The sequence below is a fragment of the Mustela putorius genome, unplaced genomic scaffold (genome assembly GCF_011764305.1).
Source record: "Mustela putorius furo isolate JIRA1106 unplaced genomic scaffold, ASM1176430v1.1 tig00003834_pilon_pilon_pilon, whole genome shotgun sequence".
In the NCBI taxonomy this organism is placed as follows: Eukaryota; Metazoa; Chordata; class Mammalia; order Carnivora; family Mustelidae; genus Mustela; species Mustela putorius.
Genome location: NW_025421987.1, coordinates 46,455,384 through 46,469,130, shown reverse-complemented (window position 1 = coordinate 46,469,130; position 13,747 = coordinate 46,455,384). Strand labels below are relative to the sequence as shown.

The 13,747-nt window shown below is 49.1% G+C and overlaps 1 protein-coding gene across 6 annotated transcripts in view; it reads right to left on the bottom strand.

Annotated features, from left to right (window-relative positions):
* The window catches only part of PXYLP1 (2-phosphoxylose phosphatase 1), a 69,471-nt gene that overhangs the window by 15,315 nt on the left and 40,409 nt on the right, over positions 1–13,747 (bottom strand). For all 6 annotated transcript variants that reach the window (XM_045088445.1, XM_045088443.1, XM_045088447.1 and 3 more), the window contains 2 exons: positions 1,678–1,836; positions 570–696 (listed from right to left, as the gene is read on the bottom strand). In XM_045088445.1, coding sequence (XP_044944380.1) covers positions 570–696; positions 1,678–1,836 — 286 coding nt within the window. The remainder of the gene's footprint in view (positions 1–569; positions 697–1,677; positions 1,837–13,747) is intronic.

Below are 13,747 nucleotides of genomic sequence, written 5' to 3'. Positions count from 1 at the left end.
CTGGAGTGCACGCTCTCTTCTATCATGTATATGACTCTGCAGCTGGAGTGCACGCTCTCTTCTATCATGTATATGACTCTGCAGCTGGTGTGCACGCTCGCCTCTATCATTTCACTCGATCCTGACCTAGCACCAGTCCACGGCAGCATCCCCATGGCAGAGATGAGGGGGGAGGCCCAGAGATTAAGAGACCTCCCTGCTGTCCCAAACCCCACAGCTGCCCCAGGGTCTGAGGACATCTGGCCCAGTGTTCACTGCACCATGTCCCAGCTCTTTCTCAAACTGTAGAACAGGACGGGACAGGAGACCTCATGCTGGCCTGGACCCACATCTCACTTTCTCTGCTGTGTGGCCTTACATAGCTGTCCTTGCTTCTCTGGGCCTCCTCTTTCTCCACTGGGAAATGACAATTAACACGCAGGATTGTTCTGAAGATCAGGCTCCCAGCAAACAGGATGTGCTCGACAAGTGTGGCTCAGTCCCCTTTTCTGTTATTCTCCAGCCAGTGTTTTGACTGGGACAGAGAAAACAGATTCTTAAAAACAACTTGTAGAAAAAGTGCAATTTACCTGTTGGCCACCAGAGTGCAGTCAATTTCTGGTCGCTTGGTTTTGGGAATGACATACAGTGGGTACCTGTCCCCATGTCGAATGAACACATGCACGGAGACCAGCTTAAAATGATGTGGGGCGTGACCTGTAGGAGAGGAGCGGATTGCCTGGTTAGCATTTAGGAGGTATGGACCCTGTCCAGTCCACAGAAGAGCACGGATGAGCATGGCAGCAGGGTGCCATGGAGGGGGGTGCTCACAAGGCAGGTGGAGGAACGGAGACAGGGCCAGTTAGGTCTCAGACACCCCCGCCCCCAAAGTAACAGGGAGACTCTGGGAGTGTAACTGGGAGCTGGCAGCCAGCAGCCAGTAAAATGGGGTCCCGATGATTCACGCAGCCCCTCTCACATCCACAGCCTGAGGGAGGCCTACGAAGGGCTGGAAACAATGACTTCTGCTTTGAAGCTCCATGAAACAGGGGCTCCTAACTGGCTCAGTCGACAGCATGCAACTCTTAATCTCAGGGTTGTGAGTTCAAGCCCCACATTGGGTGTGGAGCCTACTTAAAAAAATAAAATAAAGCTCCATAAAACAAATCAGGGCACAGTATGATAAAAATATTCAATATCATTCTTTGATACATTTAAAAAAAAGCAGAAGTCAACACAGAAATCCTATTTTGCTACACCTTTACTGCAAGATACCAACAGAGCAGCCCGCATCCTGTGGATGTCCAAAGCCCTGAGAAAGTTTCCTGGAAAGGGGGGTAGACAGGGGTGACGCCCTTGAGTCCATAAAGCCTGCCTTTCCATCTCTGGTATCTCAACAGAAACCATGAGGGTGAATGTGTGCAGAGGGTCTCTCATGAGCCATGTGCTATTCCAGAGTGGTTACGGAAGCCTCTGGGCAGCCTTGTGAGTAGGGACTGCTACTTATGCCCATTTCACAGATGAGGAAGCTAAGACCTGGGAACTCATTCAAGGGCACAGCCTACAGGGTGTGAGCAGCTACAGAGTGTGAGCCCAGGCCACCTGTCCCTTCCTACTACGCTGTGCTGCTTGAAGAACTACTAGTCCTCAGAGGGGTGCGCGTCCAGGTGCCACACTGGGCGGCACAGGAAGGCCTACCTTCCATGCTGCGCTCAGCCACGCTGGGAATGTTGCAGTACAAGAGAGCTTCGTAAATGGGGTCCGTCACGGGGGGCTCAGTCACCGGCTCAGGCATGACTCTCTTTCGACTCTTGCTACTCACTCCATTTTTAGCTGTGGACACTGGGGTCAGGTGGACTGCAAGGGAAGCAAAGCAGGTCATGACACGTGCAGTCACCGGGGGGTGGGGTACCAGGCCAGCCCCAGGGCCCCAGAGCACGGCTGGATTTTCACCAAGTAACTCTTCTCCTCCCTCAGCACTGGGGTGGAATTCAGTCCAGCCAGAGGTCAGCTTCTCATCAGGAACTGTTTCTTGAGCCCCCACTTTGCCCTGTCTCTTTCTCAAGGCCATTACCTCCTCCCGACCAGTAATGAGCTGTGCAAAGGCAGGTGGGCCACCCTGGAGAAAGGGGCTTTGCTCCGATGGTAAAGGAAGAACTTTGTGCAGCCTGGTTACTTTATTCTTAACACCCTTTGAATTCTAGTAAATTCCAGAGAGGAAAACCATCACCTCTTGAGTGCCTAGGAAGTACCAGATGTGGGGACAGATCTCATTTCCTATCACTGGCTTTGTACCTTGAGGTCCCCAGGAGCCCGATGACAGGCATCACTCATTAATCCTCACAAGACCACTGTTACAAAGGAGGGAGCCTGGTGCTAAGTGGGAAGTTGAGGCAGCCGCCCAAGGCGGAGGTGGTGGACAAAGCCCCATGCGAAGCTCATTCCTCTGCCTCCAGGCCAGGTTTTCCCCACCAGTCTTCCGGATGTCATGTGTGGGCCCTGCAGTCTATCTGTCATCTAGCACCCCTCTTTTTGTGGGTGAACCGCTCCTTCCGCATGTCCCTGTCCCCAGCTGCGGATGGACATGTGACCAAGTCAATGAGGACAGTGATGGGGCAATTAGTCTCCTTTTGCTTGACAGAGGCACTGTGCACACACTAGAAAAGGGTCTCTTTTGTATGCCAATCTCTAAGAACAGAAACCCGGGGCTGCCCCAGCTACCTGTCCCTCCTCAGAGAGCCTCTGTCTGCAGTGGGAGAAAATGATGCTGAGTAGAGACAAGGCAGACCAAGACATGCAGAGGCTTAATCAGAGAGAGAGAGAGTTGAGGACATCTATTCTTGGAGACCTTGGGTTCAGATGTGGCTGAAGCCAGACCTCTCTTAGATGTCCCAGCTATATACATTGTACATAACCCTTGCTGCTTAAGCTAGTTTGAATTGGGCTTTAGTTACTTTCAACCAAATGAGTCCTGACTAATAGACTTTATCAATTACTTATAAGCAGATGTAAGTCCATCTTTTGGGTTGATGGTCCCCAACTTTTCCATGTATGGGGGACCTCTTTGCAGCATCACACATTTTCTGGAACTCTCTACGCAATAATAGTTGTATTTTTAGTATCCACCAGCTGAGGAAATGTACAGAAATAGTTGTGTCCATGTATCATTAAATTTCTAAAAGATTTATTAACCACCAGAATATATATACATACATTTGAACAATAGCTAAAACAGGGCCCAACCACCAGTTTAAATCCATTTAAATTCCCTAATTCCTTCTACAGATTTTTCCAAATAAGTACTTAAGACTTCCCTTGGGCAAACAGATGTCATAAAAAGGTAAAAGACAAACAATCCACTCATTGAAAGGAAAATATTTGCAACCTACATAACAGACAAATTATTAATATCCAAAATACATATGGGATCCTACAACTAAAACATTGGCAGGGGACACGAGTAGGCTGATTACAGAAAAACAAATGCCAGTGGCAATGAACATACAAAAAGATATCCAACGTTATTCATACTTAAATGCAGTCTCTGATCCCGCCTATCAGACTAGAATATCATGTTTTAATAATAATAGCAGTACTGACAAGGGTATGAAAACCCACTTCCACACCACAGGTAAGAGTGGAAATAGAAACTGTCCGTAAACATTTGGCAGTATCTACTAAATGTTCTATGTGCCTTATCCCCGATTCCATTACTCCGCATTTTGGAATTTACTCATCGGACATCAATCCCAATCACAAAGCTATGTGGCCAAGGAGATTCGCTGTAAGGCTGCTTGTAGTAACGGAAAAAGGGCAACGACTAAATATCCCTTGTTAACAGAACAGAACGCTACATCCATTTTGGGAATATTCTGCTACAGTTAAAGAGAATGGAAAAGAATCAAAGATAAATGAAACGAGGTGAAAATACCAAGTTACTGGATAAGAAAAAAACAAACTATAAATATACGAATATATAAGCATCAGTTTATTATGTAAGTACACAGAAAAATGTCTATAAGGACATCCATTATAATGCAGCAGTGGTTTCCTCTGGGGAATGGGTGGAACAGGGTATGAACAAGTATTTTTATTGTTTTTCTCCCGAAATATTTATATTGTTTTACAGATCTACATACATACACATTTACAGTAAGCATGTGTTACATACCTCCTCTACGTATAGACATAAACGTGTCTTTCCAGAACATCCAGATATACTTCTCTTATCAGCACATTTTCATTCCTTACTTGTATTAAAACAACCGTCACAGAGCTATAGAACTGGTCCTTCACCAATTCAAATTAGTCTTTTGGTTGGCCCTACAGCCACTTTCTTCACAGCAGCTGGAAATGGCCAGAACTGCTAAAACACAAGCTCAGGTGTCCAGAGGTAATTTACCATTGTGGGATTTGGGTCAGAGCAAGGGAAGGAGAAAAGGATATGGCTGAAGGCAGCATCTTAATGACCCAGCAATTCTGGCCGTGTGGTAACCCTCAGTCCTAAACTCTGCTCTTTCATGAAACGGTACCAGATTCTGGCCCCTTGGCCATGCCTGCGGGCACATTTCCTTTGAGTCTGGGCCAGGCAGAGGTGAAGCTAAGGACATGTGAACGTAAGAGTGACACAGGAACATAGGGACACAGGTTTGCAAGCTTACCTGTAAGCACGTGGTGTGGGGTAAGGCCTATGGGAGCCACCACTTGGGAACTGCTAGACTGAATGTGTCCCCCTAAAATTCACATGTTGAAACCCTAACCCTCAATGTGATAGTATTGGGAGGGGAGGCCTTTGGAAGATGATTCGGTCAAATGGGATTAGCATCCCCATAACTGAGACCCCAAAGAGTAATCCCCCGCCTGGCCCTCCACCATCTGAGTTTACAGAGAAAAGATACCTTCTGAGAAGCGGGTCTTCATAGACACTGAATCTTCAGGTGCTTTGATCCTGGACTTCCCAGTCTTCAGAACAAAAAAATATAAATTTCTGTTGTTTATAAGCTACCCCATTAATGGCATTTTTATTAAGCTGCCCAGTGGAATAGGAAGGAACGAGGGTGGTTGTGCGACCCAAGGAAGCAGTGGTTTGAAAGACACAGATAGAGACTGGGTGATAATCAGAGGCCTTCGATCCAGAAAGATTTCATCTACTACTTCCTCGGCATCTGAACCTATCGGCCTCACCCATGCTACTGAGATCACCCCATGCCGTTTGTACCCTGCTGAGTCACCAGAATGCAGGGTGGGTCCACACAGGGCCCTTCGGTGAGCCCTCCAGATGCTAGACATTTGGGGGAGCTTCTGATGCACAGAAGCCAGGGGGCAAGACGTCTCCTCCAGATCCACCCTCCTACCTCCTCACCCCCAACTTAGTTCTCACTGTCCTGAACTGCTCGGAGCTGCCCCCACTGCCACAGGGTGGGCACACCCCTCCTTTTGTGTTTAACTATCCTCATTCCACCACCGTTCCCCAAATCTGGCCAACTCCATATGATCCTGGTGTCACCGCTCTGGGAAGCCCACTCCAACATCCCTCTTCCATTGGCCCCCCTGACTCCTGGTCCTTGCTGCCATCTTGCCTCACAACACAGTACTCATAAACAGGGTTGTCCACAGTTGCTCAACAGGCCACCCCAAACATCGAGGGAGTCAGGGCTGTATCTTTTTCATCTTTATATTCCCCATCCGACCAGCAAAGGGCAGGTGTCCTACATGGCTTGTTGAACTGGAGGCCCACTCTGAGCCAGGCGCTGGGCTCTACGCTTTGAGGAAGTGTTTTACTGGACAGAGAAAAGACGGGCAAGGGCCTGGGTCAGGAGCAGATTGTTACTTAACAGCACAGGCCCTTGAGCCATAAGCCCCTAGGTGACCTTGGGCCTCAGGCCACCTCAGTTGCTTGGACAGACTCAGTGACCCACAGGATCAGCAGGTGATCCTACAGCCAGGTGTCTGCTGCCAGCTCATTACCAGGGAGGCTCTGACTTGCACACGACAAGTTAGAGTCCCTCCGCTAGGTGTGGGCTCGAAGCCCATGCCCAGGGTCTCTAGCTCATCTCCCTGTATCAGAGCTCTGGTCAAGGACAGACGACACACATCTACCTGCACACCTGGCTTTCCTCCACTAGCTTTAGCCTGTATGCAAGCCCTTCACAGGTGCCTCAAATCTGACTTGCCTGAGCGTTGTGGGGGCTCCCATCCCGGGATCAGATCACCGCCCCTCCCTTCCTTCTCTGGAGGGGCACTCCCTGCCCCTGCCCCATGCCAACACTGTGGCCAGGTGGAGGGCTACCATGCTGCTCCTCTAAGATCCCGCCCATGCCTTACTGACTGACAGGGACCCGAGTCTAGCCACTTGTGCCAACGAGGCCCCTTTCGAGGAAAGAAAGGTTTCCCCATGTAGAAGCAGCAATTTCATAAGAAGTGAGGTGGCCTCCTGCCATCCCTACTCGAGGTTATAGGCCACTTCCTACTGTCCCTAGGCCTATGTGGTTCAGTTGTCAGCTCCTCCTCTCCTTACGCTGATATCCTGGCAGATCCAAATCAGGTGTTAGGGACCCACAGGTGTTCTGGTGAAGGCAAACACGACAGGCAAAAGTGTTGGCTCACCTCGCCATTGCTGACTCAGCTGCCTGAGTCACATCACTGACCATGTCAGCAAAGACCCTCATGGGGCCAAAGGCACGGCCCCACCATGTACCTTTTACCTCCCTTGCTCCAGGGCCTACGTCACCCTCAGTGCTGGACTGGTCATCTTCCCAGCAGACGGTAGTAACCTCTTGGGACATGTCATTTCTGGGGCCGCTAAAGTCTGTCCTCGGTCACGTGTGCTGCCATGGCTGTCCATGGTTCTGAATGCAGGGAGGTGGTAGGAAGCTGCGGGCTACTGAGTCACAATCGTGGGTTTGAGCCCTGACTTTGTTACTTCCCAGCTGCATGACCTTAGGCAAATCCTCCTGCCTCACTATGCCTCATGCCCTTCCCCCATAAAACGAAGATGATGGCATCTCGACCAGCGTGGGGTCATGGATGGCCCAAGACCTCCCCTGTGGGACACTGAGCTGTGCCTGCTGTGTATCCCTTCTTAGGGATAAAGAAGTGCTATTTGCATGGGGCGCCTGGGTGGCTAAGTGGGTTAAGCCTCTGCCTTCAGCTCAGGTCATGATCTCAGGGTCCTGGGATTGAGCCCCACATCGGATTCTCTGCTCAGCAGGGAGCCTGCTTCCTCCTCTATGACTGCCTCTCTGCCTACTTGTGATCTCTGTTTGTCAAATAAATAAAATCTTTAAAAAAAAAAGTGCTATTTGTATGTCTGGAAGTGATTATTCTGGCTCCTTCCAGGCTCTCAGAAGGTGCTCCCTTCAACTCGGGATCTGGAAGGGATGCTGTCCCTCTGTGTCCACAACTTTCACAGAAACACAATGGACCAGTCTCCTGTCCCCTCTCAACTACCCAATTTTAGCAGCTTTTCTGACTCCTTTAAATACATTCAGCTTATCTAAGATGGCACCTTTTTTTTTTTAAGCTCCACACCCAGTGAGGGCTTGATCTCAGGACCCTGATATCAAGAGTCACATGCTCTACTGACTGAGCCCACAAGATGCCCCCAAGATGCCACCTTCTTATATGCTAAAATACCCCTACTTCCAGTATCCCCCAATAATCCAAAGGCTCTTGAATTCCGTCTCCTTCACTGGCCTGCCAAAGAATAATGATTTGCTCTACAGGTAGTTCCCACAATTCCCTCAGTGCCCCTCCATCCACCGAGTTGTCTTAAAGGTCCATCGTGCCTCTGCCCTGCACTGAATATAAAAATGTCTGTGAGTAATTCTCAAATATAAACCAAATGGAGACCCATTCTGTTATTTGCCTTTGGCCATTTGCTTTTAGAGGCAGGATGAGAAATCATGCTTAGGGTTGCAAGGTGGAAGTCAAGTCCACATTTGCATACTTTGAGAAACTTGGTTTACATGGGCAAGATTGATCAAACAGCTGAATCTACCCTTTCTGAACCATCCACTTTGGGCCACAAAACAATACCAACCTTTCCTGTTCTCCTTGTTCTCAACTATTCTTCATTCCTTATTCTTGTTGCCTCATGGTGAACCACTGTTAGGTAAGAATCTAGTAAGTGCTGTTGGTGCCAGTGATAAGCCTGGTCCCATTTAGGAAGCCAGCAAACCATAGGAGGTATGGCTCATGGGGTTGGGACTTGGCACAGAGAACAGGCTGGAGGTTTTGCCCTGGGCTGTTCCCAAGCTCTTATCTCCCCTGTGCCTGACCCTCCCTCTGACGTCAGCCACTGAGCCATCAGTGCAAGGACTGCCAGAGCACAGGGCCAGGGTTCCCACGGTGGCCTGAGCTTCAGCCCAGCTGTGGCCTCCTAGAGGGGACAGGAAATCTCACTGTCTTCTTAAGCAACTGATAAATGGCCTGGCCCAAACAGAGTCCTTTGGATTAGATGACAGAAGTCCTAAGGACTCCAAATCATTACAGAAACTAGAAATCAGAGAGAAATCCAAGGACAAGCCCCCAGAAAGAATTGAGAGAAGAACCTCAGCCATCCTTAACCACTCAGAGAACCTTAGCCACTTGAAAGAACCTTAGCCATCCTTAACTCATAGCCTGAATCCCCCTGCCTCCCCTTTGGGAATCTGACAAAAGCTATTGCTCCTCAACCCTGAAAAAGAGCTGCACACACAAGCTTCTGAATTTGCATTCTGAGGGCTCACAGGAACCCCCAAAGCCACACGAGATGATGCGGACATCTGTGGACTCAGGATAACAACTCAGTGTGCCTGGAAATAGGTTTCTGATTTTGACACACTTGATAGGAGATTTTTTTTTCCCCCCAAAATGAAAAGGGAGCTTTACAACTCACATAAACATGTGTTCATCCTAAAATAGTCATTCAACACTAAGGTATAAAAAGAAGTGAAAATCACCCATAATCTTATCACCCGGAACAACCCACAGTCTATATTTTAGTGCATACATATGGCTGGATGTCCTGCCGGAGGTGTCTGTGCTTCTGTCCCTGCTCTGAGGAGAGTCACTAAGGCCCAAGAGCATCATTTCCCTTCCCCTCAAGAAACAAGTAAGTTTTCCGGGTCTCAAAGGCCTATCTTTTGGAAGCACTAAACCCCACGGAGCCACCAAACCAACTGTCCAGGAAGGCGGCTGGTCATCTGCCTTCTGTGAAAAGGATCACGAGGAAGACACAGCCAGGAATGAGGGTGCGCTTTCGGGAAGCCCCCCGCACTGAAAGACAATGCTGAGGGAGGGGCACTCACCCTCAGGTGACTGGATGGACTGGCCAGCCCACCCTCTGGTGGATGCCTAGGGTGGGGGAGAGGCAGAGCTCTGGCTGGCTTCTAGGTTCCCCAGAGGACACCCCCAGAGAGTGGGGTTCCACCCCTTAGATGACACAGGAAAGCCAGCGAGAAGGGCAGGGGCATGATGTGATGCTGCGGCCCAAGCCCGACAGGTCAGAGGGTCCATGGGTCGTGGTGACTCCTGGTCCCTTCTGCCTGGAGGCAGCCTGGCTCTGCGGGGCGCATGAGGCACTGGCTGCCGACAGTGAAGATGGTCGGAGGGCTCTCTCTAGGTGTGGCCTGGCTCCCTCAGATTCTAGATTCAGATTCCGCCCTCCAGACCTTATTCCTGGTAGTTTCAGGAACCCCCGGGGCCACCCTCCCCTCGGGGCGGAGCCGCTCCCAAGACCAGGGGCTCCACCTCTGATTACCACTGACCTCAGGTCAAGGTGGACTTTCTCAGGTTTTTTGTTTTTTGTTTTTTAATGTCATCCAGCTTGGAGCAGGTGCGCTGTTGCCAAGACAACCGGTGGGGGGGGGCCCAAGTTCATCAGTGCAGTTGGAGCAAATTCCCTCCACCTGGGCAAACTCCCACTGTGTCCTTGGCTCCCCTCCACGGTGGTTAATCCAATGTAAACATCCTTCCGCTTTCTCTCCTATTTTGTCCCTCTCCTCACACAGTCTTGGCATAGGCAGATGCTCTCCCTGAGTTCACTGGCTACTTTTACTAACATTCTCTTGTTTTACTAACTAGCCCCAATAGTCTCCTCTTCTCTAAAATGGGAGATTTCCTTCTTGCCGATACTGTTGACATACACACGAGTATTCCCATGTAAAATACCGTATGTACTTTTAGTTATGGACAACCTTGCAGGTGAATACCGACAGGTATGTGTAACCAGAGCATAGTGGCTGCAAGAGGATTTACTGTTGGTTGCTCTGCTGCCTTCCCCCCTTTTGCCTCTTGTAAGCAATGCTGCACTAAATACCTTTAAACATACATTTCTATCCTCTCGTCTAATTATTCTTCGGAGAAATTCTCTAAGATCAGAAACTGGGAAGGAAGGAAAGAAGGAGGGACGGAGAGAAAGAAGAAGCAGAAAGAGAGAGAGGAGAGAAACAATGTCCTCCCCACCCCCAAGGGATACTAGAAAAGTCCATTTTTAGCTCATGGAAGGGCCTGCTACATGATACTCTGCCCCAACAATGTAACTAAAACATGAACTTAAAACATAGGACGAAAGCTGATCTGTCACACTTAATTTTGACACCTACAGAATTTTTTCACTCACAGATATTTATTTAACACTATGGGGTAGATGGACAGGAAGGATTCAGAGAAAAAGCAAAATTAAAACTCTCAGAAATCAGGGGCGCCTGCGTGGTTCAGCTGTTAAGTGTCTGCCTTTGGCTCAGGTCATGATCCCAGGGTCCTGGGATCGAGTTCCACACTGGGCTTCCTGCTCAGTGGGAAGCCTGCTTCTTCCTCTCCCTCTACAGCTCCCCTTGCTTGTGTTCCCTCTCTCACTAAGTCTATCTCTGTCAAATAAATAAAAATCTTTAAAAAAAAACCCAAAACTCTCAGAAATCAAACAGAAAATAAACCTCCAAGAAAAGAACTGAAATAAATACAAAATACTAATGTAAAACTTAAGTGATAATGATGAGATTAGGATATCATATACAGAACTTCTTAGGTTAAAAATGCAAGCCATCATGGGGCACCTGGGTGCAGTGGGTTAAGCCTCTGCCTTTGGCTCAGGTCATGATCTCAGGGTCCTGGGATTGAGCTCCGCATCGGGCTCTCCACTGAGGAGGGAGCCTGCTTCCCCCTCTCTCTCTGCCTGCCTCTCTGCCTACTTGTGATCTCTCTCTATCAAATAAATAAATAAAAATCTTTAAAAAAAATTTAAAAAATGCAAGCCATCATATTTAATTCCTCATTTAAAAAAAAGATTTTATTTATTTATTTGATAGAAAGAGATAGCCAGAGAGGGAACACAAGCAGGGGGAGTGGGAGAGGGACAAGCAGTCTCCCTGCTGAGCCTGGAGCCCGATGCGGGACTCAGTCCTAGGACGCTGGGATCATGACCTGGGCCGAAGGCAGCTGCTTAAAGACTGAGCCATCCAGGTGCCCTAATTCCTCATTCTTTCTGACTCCAATTCACCAAAATAAAACCCCAGGAGGAATCTTACTATGGCTTTTAAAATAGAGTACACATGGATGCCTGGGTATCTCAGTCAGTTGGGCATCCAACTCTTGGTTTCAGCTCAGGTCATGATCTCGGGGTCCTGAGATAGAGCCCTGCTTCATTGTGTTAGGCTCTGTGTTCAGCAGGGGTCTGCTTGAGTTTCTCTCTCCCTCTGCCCCTCTCCCTGCTTGTGCACTGTTTCTCTATCTAAAATAACTAAATAAACGTTTTTTACAAAAACAAATAGAGTACACAGTACTCAAGACCCTTGGCATTCTAAGAGTTGCACCCCCAAACCTTTGCCATGAAAACATTAAAATCTTCTTGAATCCCCAGTTCACACATAGCCCTGGGGTACCTGCTTTTCTCCATAAAACAGACACAGAATAAAGAGCAGGAGTGACAAAGCACCCGGGCTGGCTACCAGGGCCAGGCCTGCCTAGCAGCCAGGAGCTCACTCCTGGCTGTTAGTATCCAAATTTGTGCCTCAGCAAAATCCATGGTGCCATCTACCACAGAGTTAGGGTGCCTGCAGAGAGTGGGAGCCGTGAATGCCAACAGCCAACTACGGAGAGCAGGCTGAAGTCAAGGTCTGAATGACCACGGCGAATATGACAACACCCAATCATTCATTTTTCAGGGCTCCTCACTCTCCTTCTCAGAGGCAATTTTCTTCTAATTTACACACTGTTCTACCAAAGCTTTGGTAGAACAGAGGACAAGGGATCCAAAGCAGCATATAAAGGGGGGGGGCTGTGGGGGCTGCAGGAAAATGCTGGCTCTGTGGGAAAAGAGATACCAGGAAAACTACTCAAGACACATACACACACCACTCATACACCACTCACATGTACCACATACACACCACTCACATACACACACTGCCACTCATACACACTAAACACACCCCCCACTCACATACCACATACGTACAACTCACACACACTGAGGTGGTTCAGCTGGGGTGCCTATTGAACATACACACACACCACACCCATACTACCTTTCACACACTAATTTGGCCCAGATGGGTTACCTACTGAACACACACGGCACTCACACCACATACACACCACCACCACTCACACCACATAAACACAACTCACACATAGGCTGGTTTGGCTGGGGTGCCTACTGAACAGACACACATACAGAGAGCTGATTAAGCCAAGGCTCCTCGGGGGCCTACCCGTTTCCCTCGCCTTTGGGGCCCCACCTCTCTGCTGCCATTCTGTCTCCTTCATGGCCTCCCTTCCCTGGTCTGCCAAGATCTCATCTTTCCCTTGTCCTCTTCTTCCTCCGACCTGTACCAGGGGCACAAATTCCCAAGGTGACAGGGTTCAGCAAGCAGAGACCATGGAGAAAGGAAGAGCTTGCACTCCCCTCAACAGGGGCAGCCAGAACCCAGCTGCTGGCTCCAGGCACTGTCCCCGAAGGGACCATGGGTCTTGGCATACTGGACAGTCTGGTTTTTGTTTTTGTTTTTCAAGAGGGGCTTAAAATTTACATGAAATTGCCTAAATTCCAAAACACTGGTAAATAAATACAAAAAGGTGAAAACACTAGTTGGGCCAAATAAAAACCTTGGTCTGGAGTGATTTCCACATGCTGCTGGGAGACATGGTCTCCTCAGGTCATGGCTTTGAGAAGAGTGAACACAAAGTCCTCCAGCAGGGTCTCTCTTCGGCTCAGATCCTGAAACCACTTTCCAGCATGACACGGTACTGAGACAGCCCTCAGATACCTCATCGACACCTCCAACCCCTTGTCCTACTCCACACCTGGCTTGTCCATGTGCTGGGGCCTTATCCAGACCCAGGGAGCCGTCAACCCCACACGGTTACCTCCCAGGCCATGTTCTGGGCATTTCCTTTAGCCTTTGGTGTATTTCACCCCGGTGGAGATGAGACGTTTATGTGAATGAGGCATCTGCTGAACTGCTCATGCCAGACTCCTGTGTGTCATGGTGAGGTCTTCCCCTCCTCTTTTCACCCCAGCCCACTCTACCACCCAGTTGGCTCAGAGCCCCACAGCATCCCCTGCCACTTTGGCTGCACAGATCCTTCTTCTAGGGCCAATACCTTAAAGACGCCCCCTCAGCCTTTTATGGAGGGAAACCTGCCTGAGTTGCCACCCAGCTTCACCCTGCCATCAGCCTCTGAACAGGGAGTGCCCAGGATTTGTGCTTATCAGACTTGCCCAGGAAGCATGTCAAAAGTTCAGATTTCTGGGTTCCCACGCCTGCCAAAATTCCGGTTCTGTAGG